We start from the raw sequence: 21,713 nt of genomic DNA, 5'->3' as shown, positions 1-21,713 counted from the left end.
TGTTCTGTTTCCCCCGCTCAGGGCGCGCTGAGGGCTCTGAGGGCGGCGATGGTGTGTGGGGAATTCCCGCTCTTTCTACACGCCCCTTTTTTTGTCGTGTCGCTTTCCCGTGTTTTGTCCACGCCCCCTTTTCTCCTGTCTTTTCCACGTCCCCTTTTTTTCTCGTGTCGCTTTCCTGTGTTTTCTCCACGCCCCCTTTTTTCCCGCGCCCCTTTTCCCGCGTTTTCTCCACGCCCCCTTTTTCCCGCGCTCCTTTTCCCGCGTTTTCTCCACGCCCCCTTTTTCCCGCGCTCCCCCTTTTGGGGTTTTTTTCTATTTAAATTTTTTGGGCAGGAAGAGGAAGTGCTGAGTTTGGGAAAAGGTGTAAGACGTAAAAAGGGAGATCTGGAGGGAGGAGAATTTAATGGCTGGAAAAGTTCAGTTTTTGGTGTTAAAGTTATAGGAAAACCCCCATAATCCATAAAATAGTTGGAATTAAGGAATAATTTTATTTCCCAGACTGCTGGATTTGGAACCAGGAGCTCAATTTTCTAGGAGTTGGAATTAGGGAATTTTATTTCCCAAACTGCAGGAGTTGGGAGCCAAGAATTCAATTTTTAGGTGTTAAAGTTATAGGAAAACCCCCCTGAGTCCATAAAATAGTGAGAATTAGGGAATAATTTTATTTTCCAGATTGCTGGAGTTGGAGCCAGGAGCTCCAGAATTCCCAACTTTCCTCCTGATGGGAAAACCTCTCCCAGGAGCTGCAGATCCCAGGGAGGGACAGACAAAATCCTGGAATTCCCAATGATTTTCCAGGCAGGAAAACCTCTCCAAGGAGCTGCAGATCCCAGGGAAGGGCAGACAAAATCCAGAATTCCCAACTTTCCTCCTGGTGGAAAAATCTCTCCAAGGAGCTGCAGATCCCAGGGAGGGACAGAGGGAAAATCCTGGAATTCCTAATGATTCCTCCTGGTGGGAAAACCTCTCCAAGGAGCTACAAAATCCAGGATTTCCCAACAATTTCTCCTGGTGGGAAAGCCACCCCAAGGAAGGAGCTGCAGATCCCAGGAAAGGACAGACAAAATCCAGAATTCCCAACTTTCCTCCTGATGGAAAAATCTCTCCAAGGAGCTGCAGATCCCAGAGAGGGACAGAGGGAAAATCCTGGAATTCCCAATGATTGTCCAGGCAGGAAAATCACTCCAAGGAGCTGCAGATCCCAGGGAGGGACAGAATCCAGAATTCCCAACTTTCCTCCTGATGGAAAAACCTCTCCAAGGAGCTGCAGATCCCAGGGAAGGACAGACAGAATCCTGGAATTCCCAATGATTTTCCAGGCAGGAAAACCTCTCCAAGGAGCTGCAGATCCCAAGGAAGGACAGAAGGAAAATCAAACCCCGAGTGAGGAGCGGCGACAGCAGCGAACGATTTGAACCCGAATCTCTTTTTTATTTTTTTTTTTTATTTTTTTGGGCTCAAAAAAGTTCTGGGAAAAAAACCAAAACAACAAAAAAAGCTCAGAATTCCTCGTGGACGTTCCTGGCGTAATCCATGAGTTTGCTGCCTGTGAAATACTCGCTGTATTTGAGGATCTCCTCCAGCTCCAGGTGGTGGTTCTGGTTCTCGTCGGCCACGGCGATCATTTGCCGCGCCTCGTTCAGGGCGTTGTGCTCGTTCATGGGGTCCATGTATTCCTACATGGGGAAAAATAGATCCAGGGAAAAATATTTCCATAAAAATACTCAGCTCAGATCACAGCACTCAGTGGGTGAGGATTCCTGGAAAAAAATTCTGGAAAAATATCGTGAAAGATCGTGGAAAAATGTCCTGAGCTTTGGGTGATTTCCCTAAAAATCGTCTTGTCAAATCCAGCCCTCAGTGGATGGAGATTCCTGAAAAAAATCCTGGAAAAATATTCTGAAAAATCCAGGAAAAATATCCTGAGCTCAGGAGATTCCCTAAAAAAAAATCCCAGCCCTCAGTGGATGGGGATTCCTGAAAAAAAAAATCCTGGAAAAATATTTTCCTAAAAATCGTCACCTCCTATCTCAGCCCTCAGGGGATGGGAATCCTGAAAAAAATCCTGAAAAAATATCCTGAGCTCAGGAGATTCCCCTAAAAATGTGAAAAAAATCCATGGAAAAATATCCTGAGCTCTGGGAGATTCGCTAAAAAAAAAAATCTCAGCCCTCAGTGGATGGGGATTCATGGGAAAAATAAATCCATGGAAAAATATTTCCCTAAAAATCCTCATCTCAGATCCCAGCCCTCAGTGGATGGGAATTCCTGGGAAAAATAAATCCATGGAAAAATATTTCCATAAAAATACTCAGCTCATTTCCCGGCCCTCAGTGGATAGGGATTCCTGGAAAAAAATTCTGGAAAAATATCGTGAAAGATCGTGGAAAAATGTCCTGAGCTTTGGGTGATTTCCCTAAAAATCGTCTTGTCAAATCCAGCCCTCAGTGGATGGAGATTCCTGAAAAAAATCCTGGAAAAATATTCTGAAAAATCCAGGAAAAATGTCCTGAGCTCAGGAGATTCCCTAAAAAAAAATCCCAGCCCTCAGTGGATGGGGATTCCTGAAAAAAAAAATCCTGGAAAAATATTTTCCTAAAAATCGTCACCTCCTATCTCAGTCCTCAGGGGATGGGAATCCTGAAAAAAATCCTGAAAAAATATCCTGAGCTCAGGAGATTCCTCTAAAAATGTGAAAAAAATCCATGGAAAAGTATCCTGAGCTCTGGGAGATTCGCTAAAAAAAAAAATCTCAGCCCTCAGTGGATGGGGATTCGTGGGAAAAATAAATCCATGGAAAAATATTTCCCTAAAAATCCTCACCTCATGTCCCAGCCCTCAGTGGATGGGAATTCCTGGGAAAAAAAAAATCCTGGAAAAATGTCCTGAGCTCAGGAGGTTCCCCTAAAAATCTGAAAAAAATCCATGGAAAAATATCCTGAGCTCTGGGTGATTTCCCTAAAAATCCTCCCCTCAAATTTCAGCCCTCAATGGGTGGGAATTCCTGAAAAAAATCCTGGAAAAATATTTCCCTAAAACTAACGCGAAATTCAGATTAAAGCACCGTGAAATCCAAATTAAATTAACATGAAATCCAAATTAAATCGAAATTTTAAAAATTCCATTTTTTTAACAAAACACTCTTAAAACTTGATCTACAAATAACTTTTTGAGCATTTTCAGGACGAGGACCTGACCTCGAGCTCCTCCATGGTGACGATGCCGTCGCGGTTGGCGTCGATGACGTCCTGGAACTCCCTCCTCCGGTCCCTGACCCAATCGTCATCGATGTCCTGGCCCTGCTGGTTCTCCACGGTGCCCACGGGCAGGGAGATGAACTCGGACACCGTCAGCTTCTTGTCTCCATCCTGGTCTGGGGGAGAAAATACAGGGGAAAGGGGTTTTAGGGGTGGGAGATGAACTCGGACACCATCAGCTTCTTGTCCTCATCCTGGTCTGGGGGGAAAATACAGGGAAAGGGGTTTTAGGGGAGGGAGATGAACTCAGACACCGTCAGCTTCTTGTCTCCGTCCTGGTCTGGGGGAAATACAGGGGAAAGGGGTTTTAGGGGTGGGAGATGAACTCAGACACCATCAGCTTCTTGTCCCCGTCCTGGTCTGGGGGAGAAAATACAGGGGAAAGGGGTTTTGAGGAGTTTTTGGGGTGGGAGATGAACTCGGACACCGTCAGCTTCTTGTCCTCATCCTGGTCTGGGGGGAAAATACAGGGAAAGGGGTTTGAGGGGAGGGAGATGAACTCAGACACCGTCAGCTTCTTGTCCCTGTCCTGGTCTAGGGGGAAAAATCTTCTTGTCCCCGTCCTGGTCTGGGGGGAAATAGAGGGGAAATAGAGGGGAAAAGGGGTTTTGAGGAAGTTTTTGGGGAGGGAGATGAACTCAGACACCATCAGCTTCTTGTCCTCATCCTGGTCTGGGGGGAAAATACAGGGGAAAAGGGGTTGGAGGAGTTTTTGGGGTGGGAGATGAACTCGGACACCGTCAGCTTCTTGTCCCTGTCCTGGTCTGGGGGGAAAATACAGGGGAAAGGGGTTTTGAGGAGTTTTTGGGGTGGGAGATGAACTCAGACACCGTCAGCTTCTTGTCCCCGTCCTGGTCTGGGGGAAAATACAGGGGAAAGGGGTTTTGGGGTGGGAGATGAACTCGGACACCGTCAGCTTCTTGTCCCCGTCCTGGTCTGGGGGGAAAATACAGGGGGAAAGGGGGTTGGATTTCTCAAAAACAGGGATTTGGTGTTGATTTCTGCAAAAAATCCACATAAAATAGAAGAATCCATGGACACAATTCCCAAAATTAAGACCCAGAACTTAAATTGAATTTTGCAACGCACAAAAACCTCCAAAAAATCCAATATTTACACCAAAAAGTTCCAGTTTTCACTCATAAAATCAGATTTTTTCATGAAATCCCCTCCCAACATCCAAATAAAAATTGGAATACACACAAAAAACTCCCCAAACCCCCTGTTTTACCCAGGTCCCTGATGATCTCCTGCACCATGAAGTGCAGGAAATGGGAATCCATAGAAACAATTCTCAACTTCAAATCCGGAAATTGAAATTCGCAATGCATAAAAAACCCCCCAAAATTCCAAATTTTACACCAAAAACTTGTGTTTTTCACTCATAAAATCAGTTTTTTTCAAAACAACCCCTCCCAATAGCCACATAAAAAACGGAAATAATTCCCAACTTAAAATCCACAAATTCAATTTCGTGATGCATAAAACCCCCCCAAAAACCTCCAATATTTACACCAAAAACTTGCGGTTTTCGCTCAAAAAATCAGATTTTTTCACAAAAACCTCCTAATATCCACATAAAAATAGGAATCCATATAAATAATTCCCAACTTCAAATCCAGAAATTGAATTTCACAACACATAAAACCCCCCCAAAAACTCCAATATTTACACCAAAAACTTGCGGTTTTCGCTCAAAAAATCAGATTATTTCACGAAAACCCCTTCCAAAATCCACATAAAAAAATGAGACTCCATGGATACAATTCCCAATTTAAAACCCAGAACTTAAATTTTGCGACACACAAAAAAAACCCCCAAAATTTCCAAATTTTACACCAAAACCTTGCATTTTTCACTCAAAAAATCAGATTTTTTCACGAAAACCCCTCCCAAAACCCACATAAAAATAGAAAAAATTCCCAAAAATCCCTGTTTTACCCAAATCCCTGATGATCTCCTGCACCATGAAGTGCAGCAGCCGCGGCTGTGCTCGGGGTGCAGGAAGGACAGGAACTCCACCAGGCTATTCCATGCAAAATCCTCCCAAAACCCACATAAAATATGGGAACCCATGGACACAATTCCCAAAATTAAAACCCAGAACTTAATTTTCTTAATAACTTAATAACTTGATTTTCGCCATGCACAAAAACCCCCCCAAAAAATCCAATATTTACACCAAAAACTTGCGGTTTTCGCTCATAAAATCAGATTATTTCATGAAAACCTCCCCCAAAATCCACGTAAAAAAATGGGAATCCATAGAAATAATTCCCAACTTCAAATCCAGAAACTGAATTTCGCGATGCACAAAAAACCCCACGAAATTCCAAAATTTACGCCAAAAACTTGCGTATTTCCCTCAAAAAATCAGATTTTCTCACAAAAACCCCTCCCAAAATTTATATAAAAAACGGGACTCCATTGATACAATTCCCAACTTAAAACCCAGAACTTAAATTTTGCGACACACAAAAAAAACCCCAAAAAATTCCAAATATTACACCAAAAACTTGCGTTTTTCACTCATAAAATCAGATTTTTTCACGACAACCTCTCCCAAAATCCAAATAAAAATGGGAATTTCTGTTTTACCCAGGTCCCTGATGATCTCCTGCACCATGAAGTGCAGCACCCACATAAAACCGGGAATGAACGGACACAATTCCCAAAATTAAGACCCAGAACTGAAACTGAATTTCACGACACACAAAAAACCCCCCAAAATTCCAAATTTTACACCAAAAACTTGCATTTTTCACTTAAAAAATCTGTTTTACCCAGGTCCCTGATGATCTCCTGCACCATGAAGTGCAGCATGCCGCGGCTGTGCTCGGGGTGCAGGAAGGACAGGAACTCCTGCAGGGTATTCCCTCCCAAAACCCACATAAAAATAGAAAAAATTCCCAAAAATCCCTTTTTTTACCCAAATCCCTGATGATCTCCTGCACCATGAAGTGCAGCATGCCGCGGCTGTGCTCGGGGTGCAGGAAGGACAGGAACTCCTGCTCGCTGAGCAGCAGGTCGGGGGGCGGGTTGTCGGCCTGGTACCAGCGATCCTTCAGGTTGTCCAGCACCTCCTGCGCTGCAACGGCACCACGGGACACCAGGGTCATTCCCAGAGTGGAATTGGTACAATCCCTTTGGAAAATTTGGCCCAAAGCATTTTGAACCTTTGTCACAATCTATTTTTGTCCCAATATGTTTTTTAAGGTTTGTTCCGATCTGTTTTTAAGGTTTGTCCCAATGGCTTTTTAAAATTTGTCCCGATCCTTTTTAACGTTTGTCCCAAGCCCTTTCTAAGGTTTGTCCCAATCCCTTTTTAAGATTTGTCCCAATCCCTTTTTAAGGTTTATCCCAATCCCTTTTTAAGGTTTATCCCAATCCTTTTTTAAGGTTTATCCCAATCCCTTTTTAAGGTTTATCCCAATCCCTTTTTAAGGTTTGTCCCAACCCATTTCTAAGGTTTGTCCCAACCCATTTTTAAGTTTTGTCCCAACCCATTTCTAAGGTTTGTCCCAATCCATTTTTAAGTTTTGTCCCAATCTATTTTTAAGATTTGGAACAATCCATTTTTAAGATTTTGTCCCAATCCCCTTTTTTGGGTTTGTCCCAATCCATTTTTAAGATTTGTCCCGATCAATTTTTAAGTTTTGTCCTAATCCATTTTTAAGATTTGTCCCAATTAATTTTTAAGGTTTGTCCCAATCCGTTTTTAACATTTGTCCCAATCTGTTTTTAAGATTTGTCCATTTTTAAGGTTTGTCCCGATCCTTTTTTAGGATTTGTCCCAATCCTTTTTTCAGGTTTGTCCCAATCCATTTCTAAGGTTTGTCCCAATCCATTTTTAAGACTTGTCTCAATCCTTTTTTAACATTTATCCCAATCCATTTTTAAGATTTGTCCCAATCAATTTTTAGGATTTGTCCCAATCCGTTTTTAAGATTTGGCACAATCGCCTTTTAAAACTTGTCCCAATCCCTTTTTAAGATTTGTCCATTTTTAAGGTTCATCCCAATCCCTTTCTAAGGTTTGTCCCAACCCATTTCTAAGTTTTGTCCTAAAGTTTTAAGATTTGGTACAATCCATTTTTAACGTTTATCCCAATCCATTTTTAACATTTGTCCCAATCTGTTTTTAAGATTTGTCCATTTTTAAGGTTTGTCCCAATCCATTTCTAAGGTTTGTCCCGATCCCTTTTTAAGATTTGGCACAATCGCTTTTTAAAATTTGTCCCAATCCCTTTCTAAGGTTTGTCCCAATCAATTTTTAAGTTTTGTCCTAATCCATTTCTGAGGGTTTGGCATAATCCCTTTGTGAAGTTTGTCCTAATCGATTTTTAAGGTTTGTCCCAATCCATTTTTAAGATTTGTCCTGATCAATTTTTAAGTTTTGTCCTAAATTTCTAAGGTTTGTCTCAATCCATTTCTAAGGTTTGTCCCAATCCATTTTAGGATTTGGCACAATCCATTTTTAAGATTTGGCACAATCACTTTTTAAAACTTGTCCCGATCCATTTTTAAGGTTTGTCCCAATCCCTTTTTAAGGTTTATCCCAATCCCTTTTTAACATTTGTCCCAATCCATTTTTAAGGTTTGTCCCAATCCCTTTTTAACATTTGTCCCAATATATTTTTAAGATTTGTCCATTTTTAAGGTTTGTTCCAATCTATTCTTAGGATTTGTCCCAATTCATTTTTAAGGCTTGTCCCAACCCATTTCTAAGGTTTGTCCCAATATATTTTTAAGACTTGTCCCAATTCTTTTTTTAAGGTTTGTCCCAATCCATTTCTAAGATTTGTCCCAATCCATCTTTAAAATTTGTCCCAATCGATTTTTTTAGGATTTAATTTGTCCCACTCCCTTTATTTCGAGCTCTCAGTTGTTTAATAAATTATTTTTATTTCAATCCTAAACCCTGCAGGGATTTGTTTATCACAATATTCCGTATTTTTAAAAATATTATTGATCACAATATTATTTATCATATTATCTATCAATAATATATTTATATTATTTAACTATCACATTATTATTTATCACAATATTCCATATTTTAAAAATTATTATTTATCACATTATTTTATTAATATTACTTAATGATCACATTATTATTTATCACAATATTCCATATTTTTGCTCCAAGAAAAACCTGAATTTGGGGCGTATAAACACAAAAATCAGCACTAAAATCCCTTTTTAATTCAAATTTAAAAATCATTTTGACAAAGGAGGAGAAAAAAAAAAACCCTAAAAAAAGCCTCAGGAAGTGGAAAATGAATAATTTGATTTTTCTCCAGAAGATTTTTTGATGTTTCAGGTAGAAAAAAATCAAAGTTTTGACTCAGCAACTCTGAGGTTCCCCCAGGTGATTTCCCTGCACATTTTATTCTAATTTTTTTTTTAAATTATTATTCTGGTTGAAATTTGCATTTTAAGTGGTTTTTTTTTTTAAACTGGAAAATGTCACTCGAGCGATGGGGAAATGACTCAGCCCTGCAGGGAAAGGAAAAGGTGTAAAGGGGATTTTACAGGAAATTTAAAGGGTTTTTTTAAAGGAGATTTCGGTGAAAATTTGGTATTTTCTTGGTAGATTTGGGGCAGGAGAAATCGAGGATTTGACGTCAATTTTTGGGGGGATTTTAAAGAAAATTTAATGTTTTTTAAAGGAGATTTCTGATAAAAATTGGTATTTTCGTAGCAAATTTGGGTCAAGAGGAATTGAGGATCTGACGTCAATTTTTAGGATGATATTAAAGGAAATTTAAATTATTTTTGAAGGAAATTCTTGTTAAAAATTGGTATTTTTATGGCAAATTTGGGTCAGGATGAAAGGAGGATTTGTGTCTTTTAATTTCAATTTTTGGGGTGATTTTAGAAGAAATTTCAATTTATTTTTGAAGGAAATTCTTGTTAAAAATTATAATTTTTATGGCAGATTTGGGTCAGGAGGAATGAAGGATCTGACTTCAATTTTTGGGGGGATTTTAAAGAAAATTTCAATTATTTTTGAAGGAAATTTCTGTTAAAAATTATAATTTTTATGGCAAATTTGGGTCAGGATGAAAGGAGGATTTGTGTCTTTTAATTTCAATTTTTAGGATGATTTTAGAGGAAATTTAAATTTATTTTAAAGGAGATTTCTGTTAAAAATTACAATTTTTATGGCAGATTTTGGGTCAGGATGAAAGGAGGATTTGTGTCTTTTAATTTCAATTTTTGGGGTGATTTTAGAAGAAATTTCAATTATTTTTGAAGGAGATTCTGTTAAAAATTACAATTTTCAAGGGAGAATCTGTTAAAGATGAATGGAGGATCTGACTTCAAATTTTGGGCTGATTTTAAAGAAAATTTAATTTTTTTTAAAGGAGATTTTAGTTAAAAATTATAATTTTTATGGCAGATTTGGGTCAGGATGAAAGGAGGGTCTGACGTCAATTTTTGGGGGGATTTTAGAGGAAATTTAAATTATTTTTGAAGGAAATTCTTGTTAAAAATTATAATTTTTATGGCAGATTTGGGTCAGGATGAATGAAGGGTCTGATGTCAATTTTTGAGGTGATTTTGGAGAAAATTTCAATTATTTTTGAAGGAAATTTCTGTTAAAAATTGGCATTTTTGTGGTAGATTTGGGTCAGGATGAAAGGAGGATTTGTGTCTTTTAATTTCAATTTTTGGGGTGATTTTAGAAGAAATTTCAATTATTTTTGAAGGAAATTCTTGTTAAAAATTGGCATTTTCGTGGCAGATTTGGGTGAGGATGAATGGAGGATTTAATGTCAATTTTTTGGGTAATTTTAGAAGAAATTTCAATTATTTTGAAGGAAATTCTTGTTAAAAATTGGCATTTTTATGGCAAATTTGGGTCAGGATGAATCGAGGATTTAATGTCAATTTTTTGGGGGATTTTAAAGAAAATTTAAATTATTTTTGTAGGAAATTCTTGTTAAAAATTGGTATTTTTATGGCAGATTTGGGTCAGGATGAAAGGAGGATTTGTGTCTTTTAATTTCAATTTTTGGGCTGATTTTAGAAGAAATTTCAAATATTTTTGAAGGAAATTTCTTGTTAAAAATTGGCATTTTTGTGGCAAATTTTGGTCAGGAACAACGTGGGATTTGTGTCTTGGAGTTTTTAATTTTGAATTTAAATTTGAAATTTTAAATATTAATTTTAATGTTAAAATTGAAATTTTAATATTGAATTTTAAAGCTAAATTTTAATTTTTAGATTTTAAATTTTAAATTTAAATTTTTAACTTTACTTTTAAATTCCAATTTTAAATTTTAATTTTCAACTTTCAATTTCAAGTTAAAAATCTAATTTTAATTTTAAACTTTAAATTTTTAACTTTAATTTAAACTTTACTTTTAAATTTTAATTTTTAACTTTCAATTTTAAGTTAAAATTCTAATTTTAATTTTAACTTTCAATTTTTAACTTTAAATTTTACTTTTAAATTTTAATTTTTAACTTTCAATTTCAAGGTAAAATTCTAATTTCAATTTTTAATTTCAAAGTTAAATTTAAGTTTTTAATTTGAAGTTTTAATTTGAAGTTTTAATTTGAAGTTTCGAATTTCAATTTCAAATTTCAATTTCAAATTTTTAATTTTCAATTTTCAAGTTTAAATTTCAAGTTTCAATTTCAAATTTCAACTTTAAATTTCAATTTTACATTTCAATTTTCAACTTTAAATTTCAATTTTCAAGTTTAAATTTCAATTTTCCATTTTTAATTTAATTTTAAATTTTTCTAAGAAAAAAACCACAAAAATCCCTTTTAAAAAAAGTGATTTTAAAGCAAATTTTATATTAAAAAAAAAAGCAAAATTTTGGTGTTTTTTACTTACTTTCCTCATCAATTTTCAACTCTTCATTATTTTTAATTTTCTCAGCAATTTCCTTCTCATCGAAGCCTTTGCTGCCCAAAAACTTGATTTTATATTCGTCCCATGAAACGTGACCTGGGAGGGAAAATAATTCAAAAAAAATGAGCAATTTTTGATTAAAATTCATTCAAAATAAATTAAATTTTATGGTTTTTTTAGTCCAGAATGAAAATCTTACATTGAGTTTTAGAATTTAGAAAATTGGAGGCATTTTTTGGGTGTTTTAACCATGAAAATTGTGTGAAAAATTCAATTTATTTCATTTTTTTTCTATATTTTTTATGACATAAAAATTTTTATGACACTGAATTTTAGGAGTGATAAAATCTGAGTCATTTTGGGTTTTTTAGTCATGAAAATTGTGTGAAAAATTCAATTTATTTCATTTTTTTTCTATATTTTTACGACACAAAGACCTGCCTGACACTGAATTTTAGGAATGACAAAATCTGGTCCTTTTTTGGGTGTTTTAACCATAAAAATTGAGTGAAAAATTCAATTTATTTCATTTTTTTCCTATATTTTTATGACATAAAAATTTTTATGACACTGAATTTTAGGAGTGATAAAATCTGGTCCATTTTTGGGTATTTTAACCATAAAAAATGTGTGAAAAATTCAATTTATTTCAATTTTTTCTTCATTTTTATGACACCAAGACCTGCCTGACACTGAATTTTAGGAATGACAAAATCTGGTCCTTTTTTGGATGTTTTAACCATAAAAATTGTGTGAAAAATTCAATTTATTTCAATTTTTTTCTTCATTTTTATCACACCAAGACCTGCCTGACACTGAATTTTAAATATGACAAAAAAAAAAGTAATTTGATTAATTTTTGGGTTTTTTTAGCCATAAAAATTGTGCGAAAAATTCAATTTATTCCATTTTTTTTCTACATTTTCCCCCCAAAAATCAAAATTTTTGACTCCCAACCTAAATTTTATAATTTCCTCCCAGAATTGATTTAAAAAGTGATTTTTTTGGAGGTAAAAAATGTGATTTTTACCGTCGCCATCGGGGTCCACAGCCCGGAAATGGATTTTATTTTCCTGCACGGCCTCCTGGAAATGCTCGTCTGTTTTCTCCAGAATCCAACGTTGCATTTCCTTGGCACTGATTTGTTTGTCTTTGTTTGTGTCCACCCTGAAGAGAAAAAATAAATTAAATTTAAATTTAAATTTAAATTTTAGAGTTTGAGGGAAAAATTTGGTCAATTTTTGGGGTTTTAAGTTGGTTTATTTGGTAAAAATTAATTGAAAAAATGATATTTTGTTGTTTATGTTCATCCTTAATAAGGAAAAATAAATAAATTTAAATTTTAGGGTTTAAGAGGGAAAAATTTGGGGGTTTTTTGGGTTTTAAGTTGGTTTATTTGGTAAAAATTAATAGAAAAAATGATATTTTGTTGTTTTTATCCATCCTTAAAAAGGAAAAATAAATAAATTTAAATTTTAGGGTTTAAGAGGGAAAAATTTGGGGTTTTTTTGGGTTTTAAGTTGGTTTATTTGGCCAAAATTAATAGAAAAAATGATATTTTGTTGTTTATGTTCATCCTAAAAAGGAAAAATAAATAAATTTAAATTTTAGGGTTTAAGAGGGAAAAATTGGGGTTTTTTTGGGTTTTAAATTGGTTTATTTGGTAAAAAATCAACAGGAAAAAAAGATACTTTATTGTTTTTATCCACCCTAAAAAGGAAAAATAAATAAATTTTAAATTTAAATTTAAATTTTAGAGTTTGAGGGAAAAATTTGGTTTATTTTTGGGGTTTTAAGTTGGTTTATTTGGTAAAAATTAATAGAAAAAATGATACTTTGTTGTTTATGTTCATCCTAAAAAGGAAAAATAAATAAATTTAAATTTTAGGGTTTAAGAGGGAAAAATTTGGTCTATTTTGGGGTTTTAAGTTGGTTTATTTGGTAAAAATTAATAGAAAAAATGATATTTTGTTGTTTTTATCCACCCTTAAAAAGGAAAAATAAATAAATTTAAATTTTAAGAGTTTGAGGGAAAATTTGGGGGTTTTTTGGGTTTTAAGTTGATTTATTTGGCCAAAATTAATAGAAAAAATGATATTTTGTTGTTTATGTTCATCCTAAAAAAGGAAAAATAAATAAAATTTAAAGTTTAGGGTTTAAGAGAGAAAAATTCTATTTTCAGCACCTCAAACCCACTTTATAATTGAAAATATCACTAAAAAATCAGATTAAATTGTTATTATTTCAAATTCTATTTAAAAAATATCAAACCCACTTTTATAATTGAAAATATCACTAAAAAATCAGATTTAATTCTGTTATTATTTCAAATTCTATTTAAACAATATCAAACCCACTTTTATAATTCAAAATAATTCAAAATATCACTAAAATCAGATTAATTTCTGTTATTTATTCAAATTCTATTTAAAAAATATCAAACCCATTTTTATAATTGAAAATATCACTAAAAAATCAGATTTAATTCTGTTATTATTTCAAATTCTATTTAAACAATATCAAACCCACTTTTATAATTCAAAATAATTCAAAATATCACTAAAAAATCAGATTTAATTCTGTTATTTATTCAAATTCTATTTTCAGCTCCTCCAACCCACAGTTTGTTTAATTACAAAAGTAAAACTAATTAAAAAAAAAGAGAATTAAAAATCCCCTGGTGGGTTTTGCCCTTTGTTATCTCTGGGTTTGTTGTGATTGAAACTCAAATTATTCCACGACTCGTTTGCCTTTCAAATGTCAAATCAAAGTGGAAAAAAAACACCAAAAAATGCAAAAAAACCCCAAAATGCAAAAAAATCCAAAAAAAAGAGCAAAAAAAAGCAAAAAAAATTCCAAAAAAATGGAAAAAAACCCCCAAAATGCAAAAAACCCCAAAGAATAAAAAAACCCCAAAAATGAGGAAAAAACCCCCAAAAATGCAAAAAAACCCCACCAAAAAATGCAAAAAAACCCCCAAAAATGCAAAAAAAAAACCACCCAAAAATGGAAAAAAACCACCCCCAAAATGCAAAAAAAATTAAAAAAAAATTAAAAAAAAAATGCAAAAAACCCCCCAAAATGCAAAAAAAAACCTCCCAAAAATTGCCAAAAAACCTTCCAAAAATGCAAAAAAACCACCCCAAAACCAAACCCAAAAATGCAAAAAAAATTTTAAAAAAATTTAAAAAAATGCAAAAAAATGCAAAAAAATTAAAAAAAAAAAAAAAAAAAAAAAAAGGCAAAGAACCCCCCAAAATGCAAAAAAAAACCCCAAAAAATGAAATTTGGGGCAAAAATCAAAATAAAATAAAGAGGTTTTTTCATTGATTTTTTGAAATTTTGGCGTTTTTTTCTTTTAAAATTCTTCTTTTTTGATCAATTTTTCACCTGAATTTTATATTTTAGTCATGAAAATGGTGTGAAAAATTCAATTTATTTCATTTTTTCCACATTTTTATGACACCAAGACCTGCCTGACACTGAATTTTAGGAATTTACAGGGGAAAAAAAGGAAAAAAAATTAATTTATTGTTGATTTAAAGCAAAATGGGGATTTTGGAGTCAGGAAAAATTTGGATTTTTTAAAGAAAATTGAATTTTTTTGATGGATAAAACCCCAATTTCAGTGAAAAACCTCTGAAAGGCTGATTTAATTAAAAAATGCAAATTATTGGAGTTGATTTAATTAAAAAATGCAAATTAAGCAAATTCTGCCCCCTGGTGGCTGAAAATGCTGAGACAAAACTAAGAAAAAAAAAGGATTTAATTAAAAGAAAATATTTGAATGTCACCAAATAAAAATTTATTTTTTTTACAGCGAGTAAAGAAATTAATTAATTTTTAAAAATAAGCCATAAATGGAAAAAATTCTCTTTTTATTTTTATGTTTTGTTGGGGTTTTTTGTCTTAAATTGTGAGGAATTTTCTGTTCCTTCCTGGGGATTCCTCAATTGTTGGAATGTGAAATTATCCCCAGATTTTTATTATTATGTTTTAAATATACTTTCTATATTTTTATATTTTATATATTTTATAAATTTTATATTTCTATAGATTTATTTTTATTCTTAATATTTTATTTTTATTTTAAAATATATTTTAATATTTTATTATATTTTTTATATTTTTAAATATTTTAAATCTTAGATTTTTATTCATATGAAACACTCCAGTTTTAACCACTAAAATCCCCAATTTTGAAACCTCAAAATCCTCAATTTCTAAACACCAAAATCCCCAATTTCGGAATATGAAAAAACCCAATTTTGTAACACTAAAAATCCCATTTTGAAACATCAAAAATCCCAATTTCAAAACACAAAAATCCCCAAATTTGAAACACCAAAATCCCCAATTTCGGAATATTAAAAATCCCAATTTCGGAACCTCAAAAATCCCAATTTCCAAACATTAAAAATCCCCAATTTCTAAAAACCAAAATCCCCAATTTTGGAATACCAAAAATCCCGATTTCAAAACACTAAAACTCCCAATTTTGAAACCTTAGAATCCCAATTTCGAAACCTTAAAATCCCAATTTCGAAAGATGAAAATTCCCAATTCTGAAACACTAAAATCCCCAACTCTGAAACACTAAAATCCCCAATTTCGGAATCTCAAGAATCCCAATTTTGAAACACCAAAATCCCCAATTTCGGAACACTAAAATCCCTAATTTCGGAACCTCAAAAATCCCAATTTTGGAACCTTAAAATCCCAATTTCGAAACACCAAAAATCCCAATTTCGGAGCCTCAAAAACCGCCATTTCAAAACACGAACATCCCCAATTTCAAAACCATAAAATCCCCAATTATTTATTTTCCCCCCTCCACTCACTTCTCAAATATAACCATGAGTTTCCTCCTGTTCCTCCTGGGCTCCGAATCCTCCTCAAACTCGTCCCTGTCCTTCCCCAGGAACACCTCGTGGTGGAAATCCCTGTTGAGGTGCCCGTCCAGCTCCATCTTGACGCCGTTGAGGAACCTCAAAATCCCCAATTTCAAAACACCAAAATCCCAATTTCCAAACATTAAAAATCCCCAATTTCTAAACACCAAAAACTCCAATTTTGGAATCTTAAAACCCCAATTTTGAAAGACTAAAAATCCCAAATTTGAAACACCAAAAATCCCAATTCTGAAACACTAAAAATCCCAATTTCGGAACCTCAAAAATCCCAATTTCGGAACCTCAAAAATCCCAATTTCGGAATATTAAAAATCCCAATTTCGAAATCTTAAAATCCCTAATTCTGAAACCTTAAAACCCCAATTTAGAAACACTAAAATCCCCAATTTTGGAATATTAAAAATCCCAATTTCGGAACCTCAAAAAACCCCATTTCCAAACATTAAAAATCCCCAATTTCTAAACACTAAAAATCCCAATTTCGAAACACCAAAAACCCCAATTTCTGAACCTCAAAAATCCCAATTTCGGAACACTAAAATCCCTAATTTCGGAACCTCAAAAATCCCAATTTTGGAACCTTAAAATCCCAATTTCGAAACACCAAAAATCCCAATTTCGGAGCCTCAAAAACCGCCATTTCAAAACACGAACATCCCCAATTTCAAAACCATAAAATCCCCAATTATTTATTTTCCCCCCTCCACTCACTTCTCAAATATAACCATGAGTTTCCTCCTGTTCCTCCTGGGCTCCGAATCCTCCTCAAACTCGTCCCTGTCCTTCCCCAGGAACACCTCGTGGTGGAAATCCCTGTTGAGGTGCCCGTCCAGCTCCATCTTGACGCCGTTGAGGTGGTCGGGCGGCAGCAGCTCCTGCTCCTCGTTCCCCTTTAGGGCAGAGTGGTTGGCTGGGCGCCCCAAAATCTCCATCACCAGGAGGGAAATAAAGGTTAAAGTGCAAAAAGGTGGTTTGGAAAGCATTTTTTTATATATTTTTTATATATTTTTTTAGTTGCGGGTTTTTGGGTTTTTGGTTGGTGATGGTTGGAGTCGTTGCAAGTGGAGTGGTCTGGAAGGGAAGAAAAAAAAAGAGGAAAAATGAGTTGAAAACTCATTGATAAATTTATAATAATAATTATAGAATTGTGTTTAAAATAGAAATCGTTATAGTGAAATTTAAAAATTAAAATAACCTTTTTTAATAAAAAATATAAAATTAAAATAACCTTATTTTAATATAAAATAAATATTAATGGTATGTTTATATAAATAGAAACGTGTAAACACGTAAAGTCTGAGGCAAGAGGTCACTAAGGAACATCTAAAAATTATAAAATTGTATTAAAAATAAAAATAATTATAATGAAATTTTAAAATTAGTATTACCTATACACGATATCAATGACTTGTTTATATATATAAATATATGTAAATATATAAACTCTGAGGCAAGAGGTCATTAATGAAGATGTAAAAATCATAAAATTATAAAGCTGTGTTAAAAATAAAAATCATTATAGTGAAATTTAAAAATTAAAATAACCTATATATAATATTAATGGTATGTTTATATAAATAGAAACGTGTAAACACGTAAACTCTGAGGCAAGAGGTCGCTAAGGAACATCTAAAAATTATAAAATTGTATTAAAAATAAAAATAATTATAGTGAAATTTTAAAATTAGTATTACCTATACATGATATCAATGACTTGTTTATATATATAAATATATGTATATATTTATAAACTCTGAAGTAAGAGGTCATTAATGAAGGTCTAAAAATTTTAAAAATAACCTATAAACGTGAAAAATTATTTATTTATATATATAAATATATGATTTATAAATGACTTATTTATATACATAAACTCTGAGGCAAAAGGTCATTAATGAAAATGTAAAAATCATAAAATTATAAAGTTGTGTTAAAAATAAAAATCCTTATAGTGAAATTTAAAAATTAAAATAACCTATATATAATATTAATGGTCTGTTTATATAAATAGAAGCGTGTAAACACGTAAACTCTGAGGCAAGAGGTCGCTAAGGAACATCTAAAAATTATAAAATTGTATTAAAAATAAAAATAATTATAGTGAAATTTTAAAATTAATATTACCTATACACGATATCAATGACTTGTTTATATATATAAATATATGTATGTATTTATAAACTCTGAAGTAAGAGGTCATTAATAAACGTCTAAAAATTTTAAAATAACCTATAAAAATGATAAATTATTTATTTATATACATATAAACATATGACTTATTTATATACATAAACTTGAGGCAGGAGGTCATTAATGAAGGTCTAAAAAATTTTAAAATAACCCATAAACAAGCTCAATGAGTTATTTATATACATTTATATATATGACTTATAAATTACTTATTTATATATATAAACTCTGAAGCAAGAGGTCATTGATGAAGGTCTAAAAATTAAAATTATAAAATTGTATTAAAATTTTAAAATCATTATATTTAAATTGAAGAATTAAAACAGCCTATACACAATATTAATTATTTATATATATAAATACTTATATATAGATAAACTCTGAGGCAAGAGGTCATTAATGAACATCTAAAAATTTTAAAAATAACCTAAAAACAAAATTAATTATTTCTTTATAAATATATAAACATACGTATATATACACATATAATATACTTATTTTTATATATATGTATATATTTATATTTATATATATATACTTATTTATATATATATATAAATAATACATAATATATAATAATATATATTAAAATACAATATACGTATTTTTATATAAGAAGACATCATTAATGAAGGCCTAAAAATGAGAATAACTTATTCAAAATATAAATTACTTATATAAATATAAATACATGTATATATATTTTATAAATAAACATTTATACGCATATAAAATATATATTTACATGTATATTAAAATGTATATATATATATACACAAATACAACAATAAATTCAGAGGAACCTACACAAAAATATAGAAGTTTTTTTTAATCAGACATTAAAAAACCCTGTTAAATAATAAATATATTGAATTAACACTTCAGTCTTCAGCCTGCAGAGAACTTGGGACAGGAACATCCCTAAAAATGCAAAAAAAAGCCACAAAAATAGTCTTTAGTAAAATATAAAGGTGTTTTTAGAGAGGGAAAGCCTTGCTGGGAACTGGCAGGAAAGAGCTGTCACTGAGCCATAAAAATCACAATATCCTGCCCTGGAAGTGACTCACAGGGATCATCATCCTGCACAGTTCCAGGGCGAAAATAAAAATAAAATAAAATAAAATTCCAAATTCAATTGAGAGCACGGGAAGGAACCCAAACCCCTCAGAGCCCTCAGAGCCCTCAGAACCTTCAGAGTTTTCAGAGCTCTCAAAACCCTCAGAGTCCTCAGAGCCCTCAGAACCTTCAGAGTTTTCAGAACCTTCAGAGCTTTCAGAGCCCTCAGAACCCCCCAGAACCTTCAGAGTCCTCAGAGCCCTCAAAGCCCTCAGAACTTTCAGAGCTCTCGGAGTCCCCAAACTCTTCAGAGCCCTCAAACCCTTCAGAGCCCCCAGAATTTCCAGAGTTTTCAGAGCCCTCAGAACCCTCAAAACCTTCAAAACCCTCAGAACCTTCAGAGCCCCCAAACCCCTCAGAACCTTCAGAGCCCTCAGAGCCATTGGAGCTTTCAGAGCCCTCAAACCCCTCAGAGCCTTCAGAACCTCCAGAGCCCTCAGTGCCCCCAAACCCCTCAGAGCCCCCAAACTCCTCAGACCTTTCATATCCCTTGGAACCCTCAGAACCTTCAGAGGCCTCAGATCCCTCAGAACCTTCAGAGGCCTCAGAGCCCTCAGAACCTTCAGAGGCCTCAGATCCCTCAGAACCTTCAGAGGCCTCAGATCCCTCAGAACCTTCAGAGGCCTCAGAGCCCTCAGAACCTTCAGAGGCCTCAGAGCCCTCAGAACCTTCAGAGCTTTCAGAGCCTTCAGAACCCCCCACAACCTTCAGAGTCCACAGAGCCCTCAGAACCTTGAGACCTTTCAGAGCCCTCGGAACCCTCAAAACCTTCAGAGCACTCAAAACCCTCAAAATCTTCAGATCCCTCAAAACCTTCAGAGCTTTCAGAGCCCTCAGAACCTTCACAACCCTCGGAGCCCCCAAACCCCTCAGTCCTCAGAACTTTCAGAGTTTTCAGAGCCGTCAGAACCTTCCAAGCCCCCAAACCCCTCGGAGCCCTCAGAACCTTTAGAGCCCTCAGAACCTCCAGAGCTTTCAGAACTCTCAAAACCATCAAAACCTTCAGAGCCCTCAGAACCCCCAACCCCCTCAGAACCTTCAGAGCCCCCAAACCCCTCAGAACCTTTAGAGCCTTCAGAGCCTTCAAAGCTCTGAGAACATTCAAAACCCTCAGAACCTTCAGAGCCCTCAGATCCCTCAGAACCCCCCGCCATCCCCGCACTCACCGAGATCCGGCAGGGACGGAGTGGACGCTACCCCCGAGCCCCGTGACGGCCGCGGGGAGGCTCAGCCCGGGCCCGGCCGCCCCTGAGCACCCGCGGCCCCTCACGGCGCTTTGACGGAGCCCCGGCGTTGCCAGGGCGGAGGAAGGAACGGGGAGGAGACGGAAGTTTTGTCACTGCGCCGCGCCCCCGTCATCTTAGATAAGGGCAGGCGCCAAGCTTGAGTGAGGGCGGCCGCCATCTTGAGTAATGGCAGCCGCCATCTTAGGTGAGGGCAGCCGCCATTTTAGATAAGGGCACCCACAGTCTTAGGTGAGGGCGGCCGCCATTTAGAGTAATGGCAGCCGCCATCTTAGGTTAGGGCAGCCGCCATTTTAGATAAGGGCACCCACAACCTTAGGTGAGGGCAGCCGCCATTTTGAGTAATGGCAGCCGCCATCTTAGCTGAGGGCAGCCCCTATTTCCGGCAGCGAAAGGGCAAAGGGGCGGTTTCCTCGCGTTCCCGTCTTTATCTCCGTTGTTAACGCGAGGAATCTCCTCCTCCTATTTCTTTACTGTGTGTGCGTAATGGTTTTCATTGAGTCATGGAGTGGTTTGGGTTGGAAAGGAGCTTAAATGCCAATCCCTGTTATCCCTGCCCCTGGATCTCTGAATTGTCCAAGGTTGGACACTGAGGCTTGGAGCAGCCTGGGGTACCGGAAGGTGTCCCTGCCCGTGGCCAGGGGTGGCACTGGATGTGCTTTGAGCTCCAAACCCAAGGTGGCTCCTCCTCGCCCTCACCTGCCCCACTCCAAGAGGGCGGCGGCCGCCTCAGGCACCGCGGGCTCCTCCTCTCCTCCCTCCCCTTCCCTCGGTGCGGGAAACGTGTCCTCTCCCGGCGGCCGTACCGCCGTTCCCGCAGGAAACGTGTCCATTCCGGCAGCCGTACAGCCGTACAGCCGTTCCCACCTAAACGGGATAGGCGCTCCCGCAGGAAACTTGTCCCTTTCCAGCGGCCGTACCGCCGTTCATTCAAGAAACTTATTCCCTCACGGCGGCCGTACCGCTGTTCCCACCTAAATGGTATGGGCACTCCCACAGGAAACTTGTCAATTCCCGGCGGCCGTACCGCCGTTCCTTCCTAAACGCGGTGACCGCTCCTTTTGGAAATTTGTCCCCTCCCGGCGGCCGTACCGCCGTTCTCGTAGGAAGTTTGTCCCGTC

At 35.3% G+C, this 21,713-nt stretch overlaps 1 protein-coding gene across 1 annotated transcript; it reads right to left on the bottom strand.

Annotated features, from left to right (window-relative positions):
• Positions 1-1,453: 1,453 nt before the first annotated feature.
• Positions 1,454-16,108, bottom strand: SDF4 (stromal cell derived factor 4). The gene is made up of 6 exons (XM_083876738.1): positions 15,971-16,108; positions 12,160-12,296; positions 11,112-11,225; positions 6,187-6,345; positions 3,198-3,373; positions 1,454-1,676 (listed from the first exon to the last, which is right to left on the bottom strand). The coding sequence occupies exons 1-6, from the start codon at positions 16,096-16,098 to the stop codon at positions 1,500-1,502; spliced, it is 891 nt and encodes a 296-aa protein (XP_083732864.1). The 5' UTR covers positions 16,099-16,108; the 3' UTR covers positions 1,454-1,499.
• Between the last annotated feature and the right edge of the window lie 5,605 nt (positions 16,109-21,713).

This window comes from Zosterops lateralis, assembly GCF_965231275.1.
Source record: "Zosterops lateralis genome assembly, chromosome: 22".
NCBI classification, from domain to species: domain Eukaryota; kingdom Metazoa; phylum Chordata; class Aves; order Passeriformes; family Zosteropidae; genus Zosterops; species Zosterops lateralis.
Note: the sequence above shows the minus strand (reverse complement) of the source record. Positions and strands in the feature narration are given on the sequence as shown.